The 22,731-nt window shown below is 45.0% G+C and overlaps 1 protein-coding gene across 4 annotated transcripts in view; it reads left to right on the forward strand.

Moving 5' to 3' along the window:
* Window positions 1-22,731, forward strand: part of MTUS1 (microtubule associated scaffold protein 1) — a 972,936-nt gene that overhangs the window by 456,834 nt on the left and 493,371 nt on the right. For 2 of the 4 annotated variants that reach the window (XM_078678114.1, XM_078678113.1), the window contains exon 5: window positions 16,469-16,606. In XM_078678114.1, coding sequence (XP_078534240.1) covers window positions 16,469-16,606 — 138 coding nt within the window. The remainder of the gene's footprint in view (window positions 1-16,468; window positions 16,607-22,731) is intronic. The other 2 variants (XM_078678116.1, XM_078678115.1) reach the window with 1 other exon arrangement.

Raw genomic sequence — 22,731 nt, forward strand, 5'->3', positions numbered from 1 at the left:
TGCCATTTCAGGCGTCGTCGGCCCGGCTTGCTTGAATCCTGATGGTGCAATGAGCAAGGGACTCACATCTGAGTATACCCTTCCACGCTTATGGTGGACAAAATGATTCAGAAAAGGGGGTGGTGATGAACAGAGTGCCTGAATTAAGCAGACCACTCTTACCCAGTCCAAAGATCAGGGCTTGATCCATCACCGTTTTTTAGCTCACTGCACCATCCCAGCTCAGAACTTGGCTATATGCAAATTAGTCTGTTCCTGTCCCAGTGCATGATGAGAACAGGGCAAACCAAACTACCAAGCCAATTCTTATACTGGGAAGGAAACAAGCTTCCGGGGACCGGTTTCTGCCATTTCAGGCGTCGTCGGCCCGGCTTGCTTGAATCCTGATGGTGCAATGAGCAAGGGACTCACATCTGAGTATACCCTTCCACGCTTATGGTGGACAAAATGATTCAGAAAAGGGGGTGGTGATGAACAGAGTGCCTGAATTAAGCAGACCACTCTTACCCAGTCCAAAGATCAGGGCTTGATCCATCACCGTTTTTTAGCTCACTGCACCATCCCAGCTCAGAACTTGGCTATATGCAAATTAGTCTGTTCCTGTCCCAGTGCATGATGGGAACAGGGCAAACCAAACTACCAAGCCAATTCTTATACTGGGAAGGAAACAAGCTTCCGGGGACCGGTTTCTGCCATTTCAGGCGTCGTCGGCCCGGCTTGCTTGAATCCTGATGGTGCAATGAGCAAGGGACTCACATCTGAGTATACCCTTCCACGCTTATGGTGGACAAAATGATTCAGAAAAGGGGGTGGTGATGAACAGAGTGCCTGAATTAAGCAGACCACTCTTACCCAGTCCAAAGATCAGGGCTTGATCCATCACCGTTTTTTAGCTCACTGCACCATCCCAGCTCAGAACTTGGCTATATGCAAATTAGTCTGTTCCTGTCCCAGTGCATGATGGGAACAGGGCAAACCAAACTACCAAGCCAATTCTTATACTGGGAAGGAAACAAGCTTCCGGGGACCGGTTTCTGCCATTTCAGGCGTCGTCGGCCCGGCTTGCTTGAATCCTGATGGTGCAATGAGCAAGGGACTCGCATCTGAGTATACCCTTCCACGCTTATGGTGGACAAAATGATTCAGAAAAGGGGGTGGTGATGAACAGAGTGCCTGAATTAAGCAGACCACTCTTACCCAGTCCAAAGATCAGGGCTTGATCCATCACCGTTTTTTAGCTCACTGCACCATCCCAGCTCAGAACTTGGCTATATGCAAATTAGTCTGTTCCTGTCCCAGTGCATGATGGGAACAGGGCAAACCAAACTACCAAGCCAATTCTTATACTGGGAAAGAAACAAGCTTCCGGGGACCGGTTTCTGCCATTTCAGGCGTCATCGGCCCGGCTTGCTTGAATCCTGATGGTGCAAAAACGGTGTTGGATCTAGCCCTGATCTCTTGACTGGGTGAGAGTATTCTGCTTAATTCAGAGACTCTGTCCCTCACCACCCCTTGTTGTAAATATTTTTGTCCACCCTAAGCGTGGAAGGGTATACTCAGACATGAGTCCCTTGCTCATTGCACCATCAGGATTCAAGCAAGCCGGGCCGAAGACGGCTGTAATGCCAGAAACCGGTCCCCGGAAGCTTGTTTCCTTCCCAGTGTAAGAATTGGCTTTTGTAGTCTGGTCTGCCCTGTTCCCATGATGCACTGGGCCAGGGACAGACTAATTTGCATACAGCCAGGTTCTGAAACTGGGATGGTGCAATGAGCTAAAAAACGGTGTTGGATCTAGCCCTGATCTCTTGACTGGGTGAGAGTATTCTGCTTAATTCAGAGACTCTGTCCCTCACCACCCCTTGTTGTAAATATTTTTGTCCACCCTAAGCGTGGAAGGGTATACTCAGACATGAGTCCCTTGCTCATTGCACCATCAAGATTCAAGCAAGCCGGGCCGAAGACGGCTGTAATGCCAGAAACCGGTCCCCGGAAGCTTGTTTCCTTCCCAGTGTAAGAATTGGCTTTTGTAGTCTGGTCTGCCCTGTTCCCATGATGCACTGGGCCAGGGACAGACTAATTTGCATACAGCCAGGTTCTGAAACTGGGATGGTGCAATGAGCTAAAAAACGGTGTTGGATCTAGCCCTGATCTCTTGACTGGGTGAGAGTATTCTGCTTAATTCAGAGACTCTGTCCCTCACCACCCCTTGTTGTAAATATTTTTGTCCACCCTAAGCGTGGAAGGGTATACTCAGACATGAGTCCCTTGCTCATTGCACCATCAGGATTCAAGCAAGCCGGGCCGAAGACGGCTGTAATGCCAGAAACCGGTCCCTGGAAGCTTGTTTCCTTCCCAGTGTAAGAATTGGCTTTTGTAGTCTGGTCTGCCCTGTTCCCATGATGCACTGGGCCAGGGACAGACTAATTTGCATACAGCCAGGTTCTGAAACTGGGATGGTGCAATGAGCTAAAAAACGGTGTTGGATCTAGCCCTGATCTCTTGACTGGGTGAGAGTATTCTGCTTAATTCAGAGACTCTGTCCCTCACCACCCCTTGTTGTAAATATTTTTATCCACCCTAAGCGTGGAAGGGTATACTCAGACATGAGTCCCTTGCTCATTGCACCATCAGGATTCAAGCAAGCCGGGCCGAAGACGGCTGTAATGCCAGAAACCGGTCCCCGGAAGCTTGTTTCCTTCCCAGTGTAAGAATTGGCTTTTGTAGTCTGGTCTGCCCTGTTCCCATGATGCACTGGGCCAGGGACAGACTAATTTGCATACAGCCAGGTTCTGAAACTGGGATGGTGCAATGAGCTAAAAAACGGTGTTGGATCTAGCCCTGATCTCTTGACTGGGTGAGAGTATTCTGCTTAATTCAGAGACTCTGTCCCTCACCACCCCTTGTTGTAAATATTTTTGTCCACCCTAAGCGTGGAAGGGTATACTCAGACATGAGTCCCTTGCTCATTGCACCATCAGGATTCAAGCAAGCCGGGCCGAAGACGGCTGTAATGCCAGAAACCGGTCCCCGGAAGCTTGTTTCCTTCCCAGTGTAAGAATTGGCTTTTGTAGTCTGGTCTGCCCTGTTCCCATGATGCACTGGGCCAGGGACAGACTAATTTGCATACAGCCAGGTTCTGAAACTGGGATGGTGCAATGAGCTAAAAAACGGTGTTGGATCTAGCCCTGATCTCTTGACTGGGTGAGAGTATTCTGCTTAATTCAGAGACTCTGTCCCTCACCACCCCTTGTTGTAAATATTTTTGTCCACCCTAAGCGTGGAAGGGTATACTCAGACATGAGTCCCTTGCTCATTGCACCATCAGGATTCAAGCAAGCCGGGCCGAAGACGGCTGTAATGCCAGAAACCGGTCCCCGGAAGATTGTTTCCTTCCCAGTGTAAGAATTGGCTTTTGTAGTCTGGTCTGCCCTGTTCCCATGATGCACTGGGCCAGGGACAGACTAATTTGCATACAGCCAGGTTCTGAAACTGGGATGGTGCAATGAGCTAAAAAACGGTGTTGGATCTAGCCCTGATCTCTTGACTGGGTGAGAGTATTCTGCTTAATTCAGAGACTCTGTCCCTCACCACCCCTTGTTGTAAATATTTTTGTCCACCCTAAGCGTGGAAGGGTATACTCAGACATGAGTCCCTTGCTCATTGCACCATCAGGATTCAAGCAAGCCGGGCCGAAGACGGCTGTAATGCCAGAAACCGGTCCCCGGAAGCTTGTTTCCTTCCCAGTGTAAGAATTGGCTTTTGTAGTCTGGTCTGCCCTGTTCCCATGATGCACTGGGCCAGGGACAGACTAATTTGCATACAGCCAGGTTCTGAAACTGGGATGGTGCGATGAGCTAAAAAACGGTGTTGGATCTAGCCCTGATCTCTTGACTGGGTGAGAGTATTCTGCTTAATTCAGAGACTCTGTCCCTCACCACCCCTTGTTGTAAATATTTTTGTCCACCCTAAGCGTGGAAGGGTATACTCAGACATGAGTCCCTTGCTCATTGCACCATCAGGATTCAAGCAAGCCGGGCCGAAGACGGCTGTAATGCCAGAAACCGGTCCCCGGAAGCTTGTTTCCTTCCCAGTGTAAGAATTGGCTTTTGTAGTCTGGTCTGCCCTGTTCCCATGATGCACTGGGCCAGGGACAGACTAATTTGCATACAGCCAGGTTCTGAAACTGGGATGGTGCAATGAGCTAAAAAACGGTGTTGGATCTAGCCCTGATCTCTTGACTGGGTGAGAGTATTCTGCTTAATTCAGAGACTCTGTCCCTCACCACCCCTTGTTGTAAATATATACCTGTATCTATATAGCATTCGGAAATAAAATACAGGGATCATGTTCCTCTAAGGATACAGACAGCGCTACTGCTCTCCTTGCTAAGGGTTGGGGGGTGGGGAGGCCTTCTCCTTTCTCTTGTGCCCTCCCTTTTTTGGCGCCATTCTAGCAACTCCTCGTCAGTTGTTTCTCTACCTCCTTTCCTAAACGCGCGTTATGCTGATCAAGTATGGCGCTGCTAGGCCGCGCTCAGATCCCTATCCCAGCAGGAGCCCGCCAACAGCCGCTGCACCCGCAAAGGATGAACCCAGTCTTAAAATTCCCCTGACCGGTCCCACGGCTGTCCACAGGCCCCCAAAGGCACCCGGCCCCCTACCTGCTTAGCGAGCGAAGCACCGAAGACGCCGGGCCCGTTGCTGCTGACTCCCCGCCGCACCGCTGAGCTCCGATAAGTCACGCCGGCGCACTCGACCTCCCCCGACACCCTGTGCGCTCCCTCGACAATCCAACGGGAGCCATGGAGTTACAATCTGAGTCCGAAACAAGTCCCCGGGGGTCAGGAGCGTCGGCGCGAAGGTCCTGGGCGAACGAGGGGGCAACAGGAACAGAGACAGAGGCCTCGGGGGTTTCCCCCTAAATAGGCCCAAGGTCTCCGCCCCCTCACCTCTCCGGAAGCGCCACCTGACCCCGTGCTACGGGCATGCCACGGGCAGCCGGGTGCCCATAGGGCGAGCCGGCCACCCAATCTCGTGAGACCGGAGGCGGGGGCCGGATCCTAAGTGCGCGCCCCTTGAATGCGGCGCTTGGCATAGTACATTTTCTTAGTCCGAATGGGCTCCTAAGTATTTTGTAGTGGGCCTTACAAGGTTCTTTGTCTACCATAATAAATGAATTTGCCCAGTATTGCTTCATTTGGCACCCGTATCGTGTCATTGAGAGAACAAAGCAATAGTCCTTTTCTTAGCAGAGCGTACTTCTTAAAGAATCACTCTTCTGTTAACGCTACATTTATTATTAAACAAAAGGCTTTGAATAAAGCTTGGGTTTTTAGAGATTCTTGGTAGCGGCTGAGAGTTGTTGTTTTTTAAATTGTTATTATTATAAGAAGTATGACAAAATGACCTGCAACACAGACGTTGTGATGTCATCCGTGGCAACCCATCACCTACTACTTCCTAAAACACCACCCCCTCAATACCACCGATACAAGTGTCTGTGGCTCACATTTGCTTGACGCGCATACATCGTATGCCTCCCAAATCTCTGGCATATGCCCCAGTGCTGCCCCTACTTGGTCTTCCCAAATTTCCCGAGTTCTATACAAGGCTTGACCTGGCCCCCCACACAGAACGGTAGATTCTTACAGCAGGGAATCTTTACCTGATTGGTCAATTACTCTAATTTGACCAGCTAGTAGTTGAGTATGGTTTAATCCCAGGGCAATTTATCTTTCATAGTCGACTCACCCATACTTATAATACCCTGTGGAACAATAGAGTGGCAGAACCTGTAACACAACCTGTATTGCAGACGATATTAGTGATGGGTCCTGGTCGTCATTTAATTACCTGGCTGTATAAAGCCATACGTGAGTTAACCATGCTTTCCCTTGACACACTGTGACATAGGTGGGAGGAGGAGTTTGGATGCGTGTGTTACACAGTAAGAAGTGGGAAATAACCCTGCAGTTCCCATGTTAGGTTTCCCGCAACTTTCGCTTCAAGAATCTGCAGTTCTTCATGTTACACAGCGCATACCTCACCCTGGCCCGAATAAACATACCCCCCCCCCCCCCCAATAAACATACACCCCCCCCAAAGCTGGCGCTACCTGTCATAGATGCCAAGCTTCTGGCGCAGGTTTTGCATCATAGGTTTTGGTCCTGCCCAATACTGGAAAAAGGTACACAAAGTCCTAAATAAGGTCAGGGAGCTCCCTGATATCCACACATGGGAGGCATGTTCACTTGGTATTTTCGAATGCCGCAAACCAAACAAAATATGCTTGAGCTTAGCCTCTGTAGCAATTCCACCTGCCAAGCGTACCCTTACCTTTCATTGGCGGTCCCCAACAGCCTCTCTAATGGAGGCCTGGTATGGAGCGGTCCGTGGATGGGATGTGGCAGAGGCGGATGCCCTCCACCATGAGGACATACGAGTCCTGTGCAAAAGACCCTTCTCCCCCAATGAGCCACTCTTTTCTCAGAGGTCATACAACACACTAGAAATGACGACCTTCCCCCATAATGGCCCAGCAACCGCTCCTACTTACTGATAAATGCTAACCCCCTCCCCATCACATGGGTATCATGCGCTACATAACTTTTTCCTAGCTTACTAGATCCTGCCTGTGTTGCTCTCACCTTTCTCCTATCACAGATTCCATCAATAAAACGAATCCTGCTGCACCCCCCCCCCCCCCCCCAATTAATTCCCTGCAGGTCTCAAATTCAATCCACTCTCTCCCCAGTTCTCAAGTTTAAAACTTTGTTTTGACAGTTTGTCAGTTGCTTAAATTAATACAATAGTACTTACCACATTCACGATTATTCACTCTATTTGCATACAAGACTTCCATAATATGTACGTCTTGACAGGTCACATTGGCTCTGAATGGAAAAGTGTAGATCTGCCATAGCACTCTACTTTTCTTCTGTGTTTACAAAATCAAAGCAGATTTAACATTTTAAAAAAGGTATGACAAAACATCAGTTTTGGGGAGCTTACCAAGTTCTAGTTAGTTTATCCAGTAAAGAAAATAACACAGCCCTTCATGGTGCAAAATGCACGTATAGAATGTGTACTATTCAGAGTCCACGGTCTTGAGATTAGTCCATACGTATGTTACAGATATTTTCTGCCGCCCTCTCTCCATTAATTTCTCCAGTGGATTACATCTGGTCCTCGAAATGCATTAACTATACTTGATATTGCCCACAAAGCGGGCAGCCGCGCTCCTCTTTCCCTCTAGTGTAAATCTGCGCTTGGATAAAAGTAGCGCTGTCTACTTAAATTTGCATACGACGTCACCGCAACCGCATTTTAACATCTGCTCATCTCCCACCGCCCCCTCCCACTGTCCAGCCAGAGTCACTATTTGTGAATCCAAAGTATTTTTTTTTAGAATTTGCTGGCCAATAATGCACATTCAATGGGCTTTTCCAAATCGTGTGCCTGATGGCCCCTACAATGCTTTGGCGTATGTGGCACTCAAAAGCAAGTAACCAGTCCAATTTGGCGAATTTCATGGGTTTTTAACGTTATCCCAAATTGTCTTCTATATTAGAGAAGTTTATGTTGCGTGATATTGCCTTAACCACACTAAAGCACCAACACGGATCGGTTAACGTGTACCCCAGTTCTAGATTTTATTTCCCCCAGGCATACACATGCTACTTGGGAGCCACTTGGCTCTGTACACCATATAATGCTGCTATCTTCACTTTCACCTCTGCAACATTCATTTAAGTGCTAAGTACCATATTTTCAGGGGCATTTAGGATCCACCCCTCACATATGTGTATTGTATTTTAGTTGAAATTCTATAGCGTTTCATAAACCTGACGAGGCACAGAAACACGTGTTGAAGGGTGGCATGCCACTCTGTGTGTGTGCTTTGGATGGCATGAATTTGAAACAGAGGAGTGGGAGACAGGATGCTAAGCATTAGATCGTGTATAGATGGATAGAATGTGTGTGAGTGCATTGTGGCCTAAGTGGGAAGTGGTTCGGTTTGCATTTATATGACCGAGACTGCTCACATGTCGCAGCAAGTGCGTCACTGTTCCTGCATGTGGCTGGTAAGGGGAGCGTGAGAAAAACGATGCAGTTCATGCTGAGATTGCGATCAGTTTCTGATTGGTTTATATCATTTTTCCTACAATGAATACTGGCATAGGAGAGGTGCCCAGGGGTGAGGGAAGCAACCCCCGGGGTGTGCAGACTTGCAGTAGCTATAGTATATGATTTCAGGGGTGTGGGAGCACACTGCTGGCGTATTTGCACCAGACCTCCCAAGTGCATTCTGGTATGTACGATTCATTGTAGAATTAGCCCTTGATGTAATATGAATTTATTTGTTGACTGTACAAATAATTAAAATCATTATAGTAAAAGCAATCGACAAATAGAAAGACTAGAAAAAGTAAAAACTTCAGATTGTTTGATAAATGCTCTTTTGTGATCTGCATGATAGACATGCTTTGCAGCAGGCATGTTAATTTGTGAGGAGTCAAAACCTCTTCTATACAAGTGATACTCAAAAGTACGGCCCTGGGGCCAGTTGCGGCCCTCTTGACCTTTACAAATGCCCCCCCTGGTAAACAGCAGCACTAACATTTCCAATTTTTTTTCAATAAACAGACAAGCATTTATTTGCATGTTAAATAAAGTTATCCAGTAACTACAGTGGTGTCCTGGACCACTTAACTTTAATTAACTTGCAAATAAATGCTTGCCCAATTATTTAACGTTTTTTAGACCTCCTTGCACCTCTCCTGTTCCACCCAGACCCCCCACTCTGCTGGCATCAGTGCAGCCCTCGTTCACAACACACCATACTTTGTGGCCCCCGGGCAAATGTTTGCGAGGATCCATGTTCTAGACAAACCTCCAATCTCTCTCCATCAGGTCCCTTAATTACCAGAGTTGTCTTGAAATTGTTATTGTTTCCTGAAGATTGAGGAAGGCAAGGAATTCTATAGCAGGTTCTTTTAAATTCATAATTTAGTTGACAACTCAGCGCTGATGCAGATGGTGAAGAGATAACTTTTTTGCAAGCTTTCCCCTCCACTTTTTGCCCTGTTGCTGGATTTTGTGCTGGTGTGATGGCTGTGATGCGCTGGGCCCTGCTGACCATGCCTTAGTGCATGTGCTCAAACCCATAAAATGTGTATGTTTACTTGGCTAAGCCCCAATTGGCATAAGTTAATTTACTTTAACTTCCATAGTATATAGTACCTGGAGCACCCAGGGGCATGTAAATTAAGTGTCCTCAGTGGACTGCAGCACTGGTTGAGTCACCACACACGTCACAAGGTAAAACATGACACCCAAACTGCATTTGCATGCTGGTAGAGCAGTTCTAGACACCACCTTCACACCCTCACACCCCACCACAACCGCCAAAGTCACTAGAGTTCAGTGCACTCGTTCTCAGACCAGGCTGCCAGTATGGGTATGTAGACCCTTATGATCAGCCCCTAAGGGCAAGAAATGTGGCGCTCCCCTGCAATGACCATAACTACAACCCTGTGGACTATCATGAAAACCAGCAAAGCCATCCCCACCTGATGATGCCATCGCATATCATGCAGTGATTCAGAGTACAGCTGCCACCTACCAACTGGGAATGCACCATGTCCTGGAAGAGGACTTCCAAGTGGAGAACCTCTGCAAAACAAAGCACACAGTTCAGGTCCTCCCAATACTTAAGGGCATGTTAAAATCAGATATCTATAAAGAGCCCATCAAGGCAGTGGTTGTCACACTGCAGGTCGACAAGACGTGTAAAGCTTCTCCACATAATCTACTCTACATCTATTGCCAGTCCCAGACCCCTTCGCAGTGCAAATAGCGCGGAAGTGTGCCTCTGCGCAAGTCAAACAGGTGATGCCCCTTCCAGACAAGTAGAGCAAGTGCCTTGACGCTCCTGGCACGTGCGTGGCAGTGGGAGCAGCTGCCCATTGTGATATCGCCTACTCTGTTGGTTTGCTTATGAGGTATGACTGGTTTCACTGGAAGGAAATGTGCAGCAACTCCCGGAACACTATTGGAAGACGGGAGGAGGAGTTTGCAGCTGAGAGGAAGATCATTTCAAATGCAAATATCTGTTGTGCACTAGATGACCTCGACACTGCTTCCCTCTGCATTAATAAGGGCATTCGACTTTGCCGGCATGTATGGCTGCAGATGTCTGGGCTCACACTAGAGGTGAAATTATACCTCCTCGACGTTCCTTTTGATGGGGAACACCTCGTGGGCCCCAAGTGGATTAAAAGCTGGAAAGAATAAAGGAGGTCACAGTGTTTGCAAAGTCGACGTGTTCCCTATAAACTGCATCTCCAATGGGCAAGGGGTGCTTTGGCAGACAACAACCCAAGGGCAGGGCAAAACTACACCTCCCGCTCAGGCGCATACCTACCAGCGCCAGCCGCAGGACTTTCATTAATCACTGGCAGACAGAACATATACAAGGGTGGTTACAGAGAGAATAATGACAAAGGCAGAGGCACAGGTGGCTCTGGTAAAGGGGCCTCCTTCTCCAGACACTGACATACCCGAACTCTCCCCTGATCACACCACACCCATCAAGAAGAGACTAAAATATGTTCACCCCTGCTAAGAGAAAATCACCTCATAGCAGTTGATTTAAGCAGTAGTTCAGCTGGGCAATTACCTACATTTCCACAACAGCCCCCCCCCCTAACTTAACACCTGTTCCACATCTTCTGGCAGGACCACCTCACACGTGGCAAATGCTTGTACTTCTGTACTTATCATTCCAAAGAAGGAAAGATCTCTTCAAATTATTCTAGACCCGAGGTCACTAAACTGGTACATCCTGTTGGAGCACTTTGTTATGACAACCATGCAGGATGTTCTCTTGTTCCTCTTAGAAGACTTTGATGGTGCTAGATCTGAGGGGCACCTACTTTCATGTTCCCATCCACCCGGCCAATCGCCTGTACTTTCTTATTCAGGTAAGTGAACAACACTATCAATTCAGGGTCCCCTACTTCTGCGTCATCAGGGCTTTCATGGTGTTCACAAAGTGCCTGACAGTGGTGACCATGCAGCTCCACAGAGGCGTGACCTTCATGCCTTTCTATTCTTCGATGACTGGCTGATCAAGAGGAGCAGCAGGCAACAATGCCTAGGACACACTCAGACCGTAGTTTCCCTACTTCTGAAGCTATGGTTTACCACAAACACAAATAAATCACACCTTCAACCCCAACAGATCCAGCTATTCCTGTGTTCATTGATAAATGTCACAGGGAAAGTGTATCTCAACCAGAAGAGGGTGGTGATATTTCAACAGCTGCAGCTTCTTTTTCAGTCTGTTCTCCCACTCACTGTAAGGACTATCATTCCAAGGTAAGATGGCCTCCTGCATAGCAATTGTGCCCCACACCAGATAGCACGTGTGTACTCCTGGAGGTCTTGGCGAGGCAATGGTCACAAGCGGAGGGTCATAGGGAATATCTAGTGTTAATAAAGGCAGCAGTCACTGCTTTCTGAAATGGTGGAATGTGAACCACCTGTCGCTCAGCAGGTGTTTCTTGCTGTTCTCCTTGTGATCAAAGTACCTGGACTCCTTAGCATCATGGTCAATGCATCAATTACCTAGTTGTCCATTCTCCTAGATGCGAAAGCTATTTTTAAACTTGTCCAGGGCAAGTTGATTCTCATAGAGACAGGCTTCTTGTCAACCATGTGCTTCATACAGAAGCAGGGGGGTACTCACTACTAGCTGTCTGATGTAGCACAGGAGAAGTGGCACTGGGCAGTCTGCTGCAAGATCCACTTCTTAATTGAACAGCTGCTGAGTATGGACAACTGCTTTGCATGCCTGCTAAATGGGAAGCATCAAGAAGTCCACGTGTGGAAACTCCACCCGCAAGCCCTCCTCGGTTACCTCAAGCAATGGGGAACCCCAGCCATCAAATTCTTTAGCAACTCCAAGGAAATGCAAAATGGCCAAGCTTCACCTCCAGGTACACACATCCACAGTCCTTGAGCAATGCACTATGAATGAACTGGTCAAGAATATTTGACTATCACTCTCCCCAAGGGAGGTGGTAATCAAGTGTGAGTTCCACTTGGTAAATTGAAACTTCTCCACAGGTCGTACTTTGCATGCTCACACATGATGAAAATGGTGAGGGCCGTTGATGCAGGCTGTTGTCCCAGTGCACATTATTTGGGGTTACCCCAGTATACAGCACTACTGGGCAGGAGTGGTTGCATGCATGAATGATCTATATGGGGGTAACATGGCTGTTTCAGCAAAATGGTGCAATTGAACATCTGGGAAGCAACAGATTTAAATCCTGGAGCAAACCTGGATAAACCTGGGACTAGCTGTGGCCAAACGCAATGTGACCCGACTGTGTGGGGGTGGCGCTAGCACCGCAATTGAGGGATTGGATGAGAGACATGGACTGGTTCATGTTAGCAGAAAAGGTGATATATGAAAGCTGTGCGTGTCTGCGGAAATGGTCAAAGATTTGGAGGGAATTGAATGGCTATACAGCGGTTCTTGCCATTCCCCTGTCTTGAGCGGGTTTTGAGTCGCTTCTTAACGGTTTCACTCTACGGTCGGCAAGTTGGACAGCCGAAGGACGGGTGGATGGTGATGTGAAAATGGTGTAACACTGTACAAATATTTCTTTTGTACTGATTTTAGGATGCATGTGATGCAATGTTTATTTGCATATTGCTTGCTTTGTTTACAAAAAAAATCTAAAAAAAAAATTTGCCTATATGTTTCCTCCTCCTCCTCTCCCCACTCCTCCCATATGCGGTGAGGAAGATGAGGCTGGTGTCAATCATCCTCATTCTTGTGGCCCAGCTTTGGTCTGATAGCTCTAGTACTGAGAGCTCCTGGAGATGTCCATCATTTCCACGAGTAACTACTGATCAGACTGCAGTCACCCAGACCCCAAGCAACTCGACCTAGAAATCTGGCATGTGAGATCTTATAGTCTGGGTACCTAAACCTCCCTGATGCCCTCCCTCTAAGTGGATAGTTATGACACATGCTTGCTTTTAACTTAAAAACAAGACTGTTTTTTAAACAAATCATATCAGTGTTCGATGTATTTCCAATAATTACGAGCTTTTAGTCATGTAACGCCAATTTCTTTATTAGCTGAAATGTTATATATTATTCGGTATCCTTCATGATTTCCAAATATTCATCAGTTTACACTATAATCATGCCAAGAATTCTGCCCGATGCATTTCGGGTCATTTATGATTCTTCATCAGTGGCCTTCAGATTACAGAATCTAAAACATAATTGAAATAATGGTCAGCTCAATCCTGACATGTGCCCATGTTTTAACCTAATCACCCGGTTGTATACAAACAGAAATAGCTGTGAAATTGGTGTTACATGACTAAAAGCTCTTATTTATTGGAAATAAATTGAAGAACACTCTCATATGATTTGTTAAAAAAACAGTCTTGTTTTTAAATTAAGTGCGACCGGCAGGCAGGGAGCGTTTTTCCGCACCAGACAAACTTTTTTCTGTTGAATTTCATAGCGCCCGTTCTGACATGGCGCCATTGACTTGGGACGCATGCTGTGAAACTGACTTTGAAAAAGTACAACAGGGTAAAAATCAGGAGTCACATGCTTACTTTACTCACACTTTACTTCTTTGACAACATACATGGCGCACAGCACATCACAGAAGTCTTATTCTAATTTCACTCTCTAAGCTGAAAACAATCTAGGGTGGAGTCTGTGCCCATGTTAATGGAGGAGTTCAAGCAGAACCCTTGTCTGTAAAGGTTTTAGAAGAAAAGCACGTTGCAATGATGGACCCTAACACAAGATGGCCGGATTATGCGGAGCACGTGAATCTGCAGGACTACACGCTACGAACAAATTGTTACAGGATAAGTACGATTTAGTCCTCAAAGTACACTGGGCCACAGTAGTGAATAGCTTTGTGTGATGTGCTGTTTGTGGAAGAGCAGAATGCAGTCACTCACAATGTTAGTCAGTGACTGAAATGAAAAAAATATTATATAAATTCACTGGGAAAAAAAACCAAAGGTAACGGGACATTATAGTAAGGTGAAGCTGCCAGTTAAAACATACCACTTTAAACAAATAAAACTGTTGGGATTTACCAGTTAGTTATTTCAAACGAATATAACTACCCCTCGCCAATCGCTGATAATTACCTTCCATATTACATCACTCTACGTGTTCAATGACATCATTGATGACATGACTGCAACATCTGAAATAACATCATGACAAAATTATGTATCGCAGGTGTGCACGTTATAGTTATTCCCCATAATTGTAAAACTACCCCAGGGATGGGCTCCCTAGGGCCTCATCGAGGCTCGGGGAAGAGAGTCGCATGCCCCCCTTTCCAATAAAGTGTACTGGCTCACAACAGGGGCAAGGTTTTAATACGGGCAGGATCCCTTTTCTAAAAAGATTTATTGGAGCTGTGGATCCTCCTCCGTGCCGTTTATTTGGCCCTTTATAATTAACTGTGTATTTTAAGCCTCTTCTTCCATTGATCTATCTAAAATAACTCCCTTTTCCACTCCTGTGCAAATGATCTCCAGATCTATTTTTCAATGACTTTACCAAATGGCCCATTTCAAGGGATGTAGGAGGACAGGTAGCTTTTCCAAGATCATAAACTGAGTAAGACCTGAAACTAAATGAAGAAAAGATTAATTTAATAGTTCTAGGCCTGAGATATATACGCACTTAATCATTTCTCTGTCTGCATCCACCCACCCTGCTAGCTTCACCCTGGGCTTCATCTGTGATGCCAACTTGTGTCTTAAACGTCAAAATGATCACTGGTGGCTCGAAGTATGGGATATCAGGGGGATGAGGACGCATAGTCAAGAAATGCCAGTATAAATTGCACAAACTTTGCTGAGTGTTGTGCTAGCTGCCCAAGGACTTTAGAAATCCCTGTTGGCCTACCTGATGTCCAGGTTACGTGACTGCTAGGACTTACTTACTGCAGCAGTTCATATGGTCTTTTTCCTCTGTGAGACCAAATCTCTCATTAGACTCTCCATTGTTTGCCAATGAAGGCCAGAGTTAATTTTAGAATTCATACGGGGGTGTACAATTGGCTTCATGGCATGCCGCCAAGGTTTCTTCTTAAGAGGACTGTGCAGGTTCGTCCAAGTAATTCCTTGTATTCTGGTGACCATTACTTTTGTGTGACCCTTGTGCTCTGTACAAGTCACGTGGTGACACAAGGTTTTGGACCCTTAACTGGGCATCAGCCTTGCTTTACACTGCACTGTACTATAGATGGATTTATTTTTATTTGTAAATTTTTTTTTATAGTTTTATTTGCATTTTGTCAAACAGGTTGCAATTAAAGAAATAGATGAGGGAAGGGAGGGAAGCGGACAGAGAGGTCAGGTAGGGAGGGGAAAGAGGTTGGGTGAGATAGGGAACAGATATTCAGTACCAATGCAATAAAGGGCTCGACAGGTGCTGTCGGAGTAGTTACAAACTGCGATAAAAATGAAATCTATATAACAGGTGGCTGATCACAAATTGCATCTGTGTCATGTTATATCTGTATCAATTAACAGAAGATCTTCCCTTTAATATCCAAACGGAAATAAGAAGAATAGTCATCCGTTCACAGCTGCATAAATCAATGACTGTACCTGGTTATCCCGTTCTACGTCAAATTGAGGCAAAATCAGGTACGAGTTATAATTCTAGAATCAACCATAAAAACAAACAAAGAAACTATCATCATACCGTCACGCAACTATACATGGATTTATGTAGCACTGATTATCCCTGGTGGGGCATTGAAGCACTTTACTGCCATTGGCACCAAATCCAGAACCCAGTGGTAGTGGTTAATCCAATGGGTTTTGAGTATTGCTGGTTATTGGGATTAGTCTTGGACTCTTAGGAGTGAATTTTTTTTGTATTCGCTACCGTTTTTTGTGGTAGGTTAGATTAGTAGATTTTGGTGTGATCTGACTGCTTTACTAATCAAATAGGTTGAATGCCTCCCACGAGTTAAGGCCCCGGGTGTGCGCATTGTCAATTTTAATTCAATAGCCCAAGGATGATGTTTTTGACCCGACTGCCAGTGAGGTTTTTCAGCACCAAGATGGTCAATAAACGGCAGTCATCGAGTGGACATTACGGCTATTGTTGCAGTATCAATAATTCCACCTCCTTTATGTAGTGTTAATAGTTGATCTAGCAGATTGTTGACTTTGTAAACTCTGCACGCTACTAACTCGGTGGAGCGTTCTAGATTCACCCTGTTAAAATGTAAATGTGTACCTTGTGTGAACATGTGTGCCCCCTACAAAACTGATAGCATGGCTTCAGCATTTAAGCTGAGTGTGTTCAATGAATGTGTTTATCGTTGTTGACTAGCTTTGCATTTCCTTATTGTAATGCAGTGTTTTTTCCCTTTCCTTTTTAGCAGCAGCTGGTACAAGCGGTTCTAAAAATGATGAAGCGTCTCGGACGATTACTCGTTCCAAAAGTGCTACTGCACCCCCGGCTTCAAAAGCTTTGGTATCGAAAAGTAAATTGCAACCTCTGAAAATCATCCAGACAGGTACTGTATGTGACCAGGGTTGCTGCAATCTAATTAGAGTTTATCGTTATTCCAGGACAGCTATGGTGGTTTTAAAGTCTGTAGTAGTAACATGGGTCTGCTCTTGGCACTGACTCCAGGTTGGCCACAGTCAGGCTGCTATCTCCTGTGCACGGCCTAATTCATCATTATAAGTCATTATAAATAGTCTCAAGAGTTCTAAAGGAAATCTTTTTGGAGAAAGTGCTGTGTACTGATTTTTTTTTTTTTTTTTAAACTTGGATGAGTATTGGAAAGATTAGAACAAGCAGTAAGGAAGCTGATAATAGTGATGAGAAACTAACTTACGACACATTAAAAGTTGGGAAGTATGGGTAACTAGCATTGCCAGAGCCAATAGGTCTTGCCTATGAAAGCTGTTGGCTTTGGCAATGTTCAGTAGCCATGCTGTACAGTAGTGCAAATGCTTTGCAATGCGGCTAAAAAAGCACGGTAATGTAGCTAGGGGTAATGTTTTTTTCTTTAATTTTTGAGAGTGCATTAACGTTTGATGCATCATGTTCCTTCTTTTAATTGTTTTTAGCATTGCTGCATAGCAGCCACACTGCTATACAGGATGGCTACAAATCATTGCCAAAGTCGGCAATCCCCATGCCTTACAGCATGTTCAAAAGGCAATGGCAGAGCTAATAGTCTCAAAGACAAGGTTTATTGGCTTTGCCAATCAGTGCTGGTTAGGTCTCGGCACAGCACCCCTGTGATTCTGAGCAAATCAGTGAACCTCTGTAGAAAAGAAAAATGACATTTGTGTGATGGCAAAAAAATGCCACCACATAAAGAAAGCAATTGTGCCCATGTCTTAATGTAAATATATTTGGAAGCAGATATGTTGTCCCAATAAAATCAGATAACATCTATTGTCACAATGAACATCCATTTCAGAGGAGAAAATGACTTTTGTAAAGTGTGTCTGGGATAGTGAAGTAAAACACAGCTACGACTAACAAGAGTCTCAACAAGGACGACAGGAAAGAAGGAAAAATAGTAGTAGTGCCTCAATCCAGAGTGATCAGCAGAAGGACAGCAATTAGTACTTGGGCCCTGCTCCTGCCGAAAAAAGTGGAAGTGAAGCCAGCACACAGTGGCCAATTACAATTAGAAGGAAACAAATAAGAGTGACAATAAAGCCAACAAATGTTAGAGAATTGGCCGATGGCAAGCTTCTTGTTGTATAAAATATCTCTTGTAAGTGAGAGCAGAGGCAGTTATGCTGTGTAGCAGGCGAGACCTAAAAATGGGATCATATATAGTCTGTATTTTCAAGTACGTCGTTTACAAGAGACTCTGTTTTGTGAGTGAGAAGGGGCTCGAAAGGAACGAAGCATGTACTGAAAATAAACTCATCATTTTCTAGCTTAAGTAATTAACTTTTATGCTTGGGAATGCAGTGACTGGCCGAATTCATACTCGAAGCGTGTGGTCTATTTTTGTAGTTAAGACTGTACAAACAGCAGTGAGGGCAGATCTTTTAGCCTTGATGCAAACCACATTAGAAACCATGGCTCATTTCTACCTTGTCACGCATAATTTGCATGGTCATTCCCTATTGACTATATCGCGCAACACCGACCACCCATAAAAAATGGGTAGTGGGACTCTGGGAGCGCGGTAGGGGGTGGAGCCCGGATGGGGAATTCGACTTTCAACACCTATGCAGATCCAGTCGGGCGGATGGGTAGTGCACTTGGGGGGAGTTGGTGGGGGCGTTAGTTTTATGTTGTATTTCCTTTAAGGTCTTATTGAGTACAGTTGCAGAAAAAATGTCAGTCAATTCTTTGTTATAATTGTGCAGAAGTCGCTGGGTTACAGGGCTCTGCTTTACATGTGTCGCTTGACCAATAAAATGTGTTAAAAAAAATGGGTAGTGATCGTTCTACCATCCATCCGCAGAATAGCATGGTTCTGCATCTTCTATTTCTCTACTGAGAAACCCCGACCTGTCACTTGGCCTGTGATGATCACCTTCTATGTTATCTACACAACACCACATTCCAGCAAATCCTTCATCTGTGCCTTTAAGCTTTATCCGAAACACCTCTCCCAAAGAAGGAACAGACATCTACATCTGTGACTTCTTGTCCAAGGCATCCATGAGGTTAATTACCTCATTCAAATCAAAGGCAGCATGCTGGATGCAGTCAGCTCTGCACTCTCCCAACCTGAACTCTCACACACCTATACTTCTGGTGTGGAGAGACAATATAAGTATCACAAACCATCTTTGACTTTTTAACACTCTATCTTCACTAGCCAAACAAAACTGATCATATCAATCAAAGCAATAGTGGAGGCAAGGCAGTCAATCAATGTACAACTCAACTTACAGGCCCGCTACCTCCCACACTCCACTAGTTGCAGCAACTCTTACTCCAGATAAACGGCAAACTGCAGTTCCACAACAAAGACTGCGCAGCACCATGTCTCGCCTAGTGTCTGCACAGCTAACAAAAGTAGGAGCTTCAAGCCATTCGCCCTAGTGAATTTGACTTTCATTGTAAAATCATTAACAAAAAGCCTTCAATCACGCCATTCTCGCTGCCTCCATCTTGAAACCGTTCCAATGAGATGCGCGCCCATACATCATTAAAATTAAGAACACCTTGCTCAAACAGAAAAAAAAGTTATCCTTTTTTATACCTTCTGAACCTACAGGGGCTAGTGTTACCATATGACACTCTGATCTGAGTATCTACCAGTGACGGGGAGAACTGAAAGCATTCATACTCTAAACACGGACTTTAATTCTGTGCATGGAGTCCCTGGGAATTCTCATGGCCCATCACTCAATGAATGTTTCAACAATCATTGACGTCCAACTCCTCAAATCATATCGTTATTCTGAAACTAGATGTTCAGTGGTTGTGTCAAGCCATTTTGAGCCAAAACCTTGTTCTAGACTCCAACATTATTAACCTGTTGCCCATGCAGTCATGGTTCTAGGACATTACCCGGGGTATCTATGTTCCTGCTCACAACCAGTGCCAAATTGCTACCTTTATCCCCCTTCATGTAGGCTGCATGTGGCATGACCAGCGTTGCCATACATACAACAACATGCTTTATGCATCTGTGCTCTGGGTGCAGTGCAGACAAGTGTAGCTGCAGGTCAGGTCATGTATGCCCATGTATCGAGAAAGCTCAGGGTATTATGACAGGCATGGGGTAGGGCCATATCTGGCTCACTTACATGGTCCCTGGCCATTTCATGTGGTTTCCTAGCACTGCTTGATGAGCTGTTGGTGTTATTGGTGATTTCACATGAGATGCTATTTCTGTCATTTGTGACATGTTATATATGTTTGGGTTACAGGCAGTGCATTTGAAGGGGTTAATGGTTATATTCCTGCGTTTCATGTTTTAGATTCCAACCATAGTTTAACTTAAATTACTTTTTTTAGGGTACCTGTATGCTCTGTAGTTATATCAACATAGTTTAGTGTGTGATTTCAAAAGAGGCTTATAACTTCCTAAAGTATCTTCAGAGAATTTTATGGTCTGCTTGGACCACTGTCCTCATTAGCCATTGGCTCAGCATGCACTGTATTCATTACCTGTGCACGCGGAATCGTACCCGCAGTCCTCCGAGGATGGTCTGCAGATATTATCTGTGTATAGTACTCCTGACAGCAGAATGCAGTGTAGCCTGTGGTGATGACCACACCATTGCATGCAGGGTCAAGGCAAGGCAAAATACCATGCCATGGACATGTTCTGAGAGCTTGTAGTCTTTTTATTTAGTTTTTGTTTTAGAACTCTTAGTCTAATTGGTCCAGTGACTCCTGGACACAAAGTTAATGAAACAATATGACTTAAACTTTTTATTCCTGTTACCACACTCCCATAAAGTCTGTAGTCCATGTCTTGGTTCACGGAGCTAACAACTCCAATTTCAGCTGTTTTCCTTGGGAGAGTGTGGGTTGTGCCCACCCTATCTGCAACACTTTTTTTGTTTTGTTTTGAATTGTGACTGAATTGTGACTGCAGACTTATTGGTTCAGATGCTCCGTCCATCACCACCCCCTTTTGTACCGCTTTGGCTGCCATAAGTGTGGCAGGGTATGCTCAGACGTGAGTCCCTTGCTCACTTTGCCACTGGATTCAAGCAAGCCGGGCTGAAGACGGCTGTAATGCCAGAAACCGGTTCTCGGAAGCTTGTTTCCGGTCCAGGGAAGGCATGGCTTCGCAGTTCGGGCTGGACTGTTCCCATGAGGTACAGGGTCAGACTGATTTGCATATAGCCATGTCTGAACTGGGGTGGCAGAGTGGGCTAAAGAACGGTGATGGATCAAACCCAGATCTTTTGACTGTGTGTGAGTTTTTGATTGGTTCAGATGCTCCGTCCATCACCACCCCCTTTTGTACCTCCTTTTACCACAGGCTTTATGGCGGTGGAGGTGTCTTTGAAGATTTCTCTTAAAGTTTCCTGTTTTAGACATTGTTGAAATGGGCTTGTGCAATATTAGAGGAAATTTGTGATGCCCTTAAGAACTGCCTTTTTTTAAGTTTCTACTTCAATGGAATAGAACTCAGAAGAGAAACAAGCATTTGCAAGGCAATAGGTCTCGCATTAGGAAAGTGTGAGCTATTGGTATTGTAAATGACAATTTTTTTTAATGTGTTGGCTTTGAAAATATATAAATTAATAGCATTGTTATTCACAAAGCCAATAGCTTACACTTTCCTAATGAGAGTCCTATTGGCTATGGCAATGCTTGTTGGTAGCAAGCAAGTACTGTGCTGTTGTGGTGGTGTCCCAGAGTAATGTGGTGGTGTCCTAGATTGGTGTGTTTACTAAGGGCATCGAGTGATGCAGAGTGTAAAGGTGTTTCCAATATTTGCTTTGCAACAATTTGGCCCTAGTGCTGAGGGCACCGAACGATGAAAACTGTTATTTTAACTTACACTAAGACCAAGCTAAGTATAGCAAGGGGGAAGTTTTGCAGTTCTAGTAGTCAAACAGTCCAACTCCTCATAATTTTTAGTAACTAATATTGTACTTAAAGGCCCACAATTGGCAGTAGCTAGAACATTTGCTAATTAATAAACATCACGTGTGTAATGTTAAAGTTGTACATTTTTATCCTGTTTGCTAAACGTTTGGAATAATCCGAACTGAATAGAGTTTCTGATTATTTGTTTATTAACTGTTTGACTTTTTTGATAACCGTCTAAAGAGATTGCTGAATGCTTTGTTTGCTTTTGCAAAACCCGGACGGCATATAGCACAGCAAAAAGAGCGGGAGGGGGGCAGTACTCGAGGGGAAATTGGCAATGAAAGTATATTTTAAAAAAATGGATGATAGCGCATTTGATCTAAATGTGTGGCTTTGGGGCAAATAATTGGCAATAGAGAAACAAAGCGGAAAAGCAAGCATTGTAGTTAACAGCAACAATACAGCCTTGTTAACGTTTACATGGTAATTTCTAAACTTGTGAAGCAGTTACCTTGGGCTCCAAGCAGACGGAGGCCAAGTTACGCAGCTACTTTGAAGTTTTTTGTTTTTCCCTACGACGCTAAAGCACATACTGTGAAGAAGACGTGCGAAGTACGTGGGTGGGGCTTTAACACCAAGTCAAGCAGCAAGGGTCCAAAGATATGTTTGTATTTGAAAGAGAAGTTTAGAATGAAAAGGAGGCTTGTAAATGTTTTGGCTGTGGCTACAACAAAACGGACGTTAGGACAGACAGTAACGTAGTCTTAATTAAAAAAAAAGTTTGTGTGCCGAGCAAGCACATAATAGCTGAAAGTAAAAATCTGCTAATAAAAGCAAAAATACTAGGCTGTTGGTTAAAAGGCACAAATGTAGCAGGGTTATAATATTTTAGTGCTAATATACTTTGTAATTGTTAATAAGCAACAGAAATGCTGTGTTTGCAGAGCGCACAAACTGCTAGCAAGCAAGCACCAATGTAAACGGCGGTGGAGATGTAGCTGAAAGTGAAACATTGTGTTGAATGAAATGGGAAAGTAAAGCAAGTATCTTTGTAACCCCGCTGCCGAGGTGTATAAGTATAGGATCAATATCGGCAAACACAGAGCATCAATGTAAACAGGGGGGGGATATCTGAGGGGGGTCAGTATAGTC

Source organism: Lissotriton helveticus, chromosome 2_2 (assembly GCF_964261635.1).
Source record: "Lissotriton helveticus chromosome 2_2, aLisHel1.1, whole genome shotgun sequence".
NCBI classification, from domain to species: domain Eukaryota; kingdom Metazoa; phylum Chordata; class Amphibia; order Caudata; family Salamandridae; genus Lissotriton; species Lissotriton helveticus.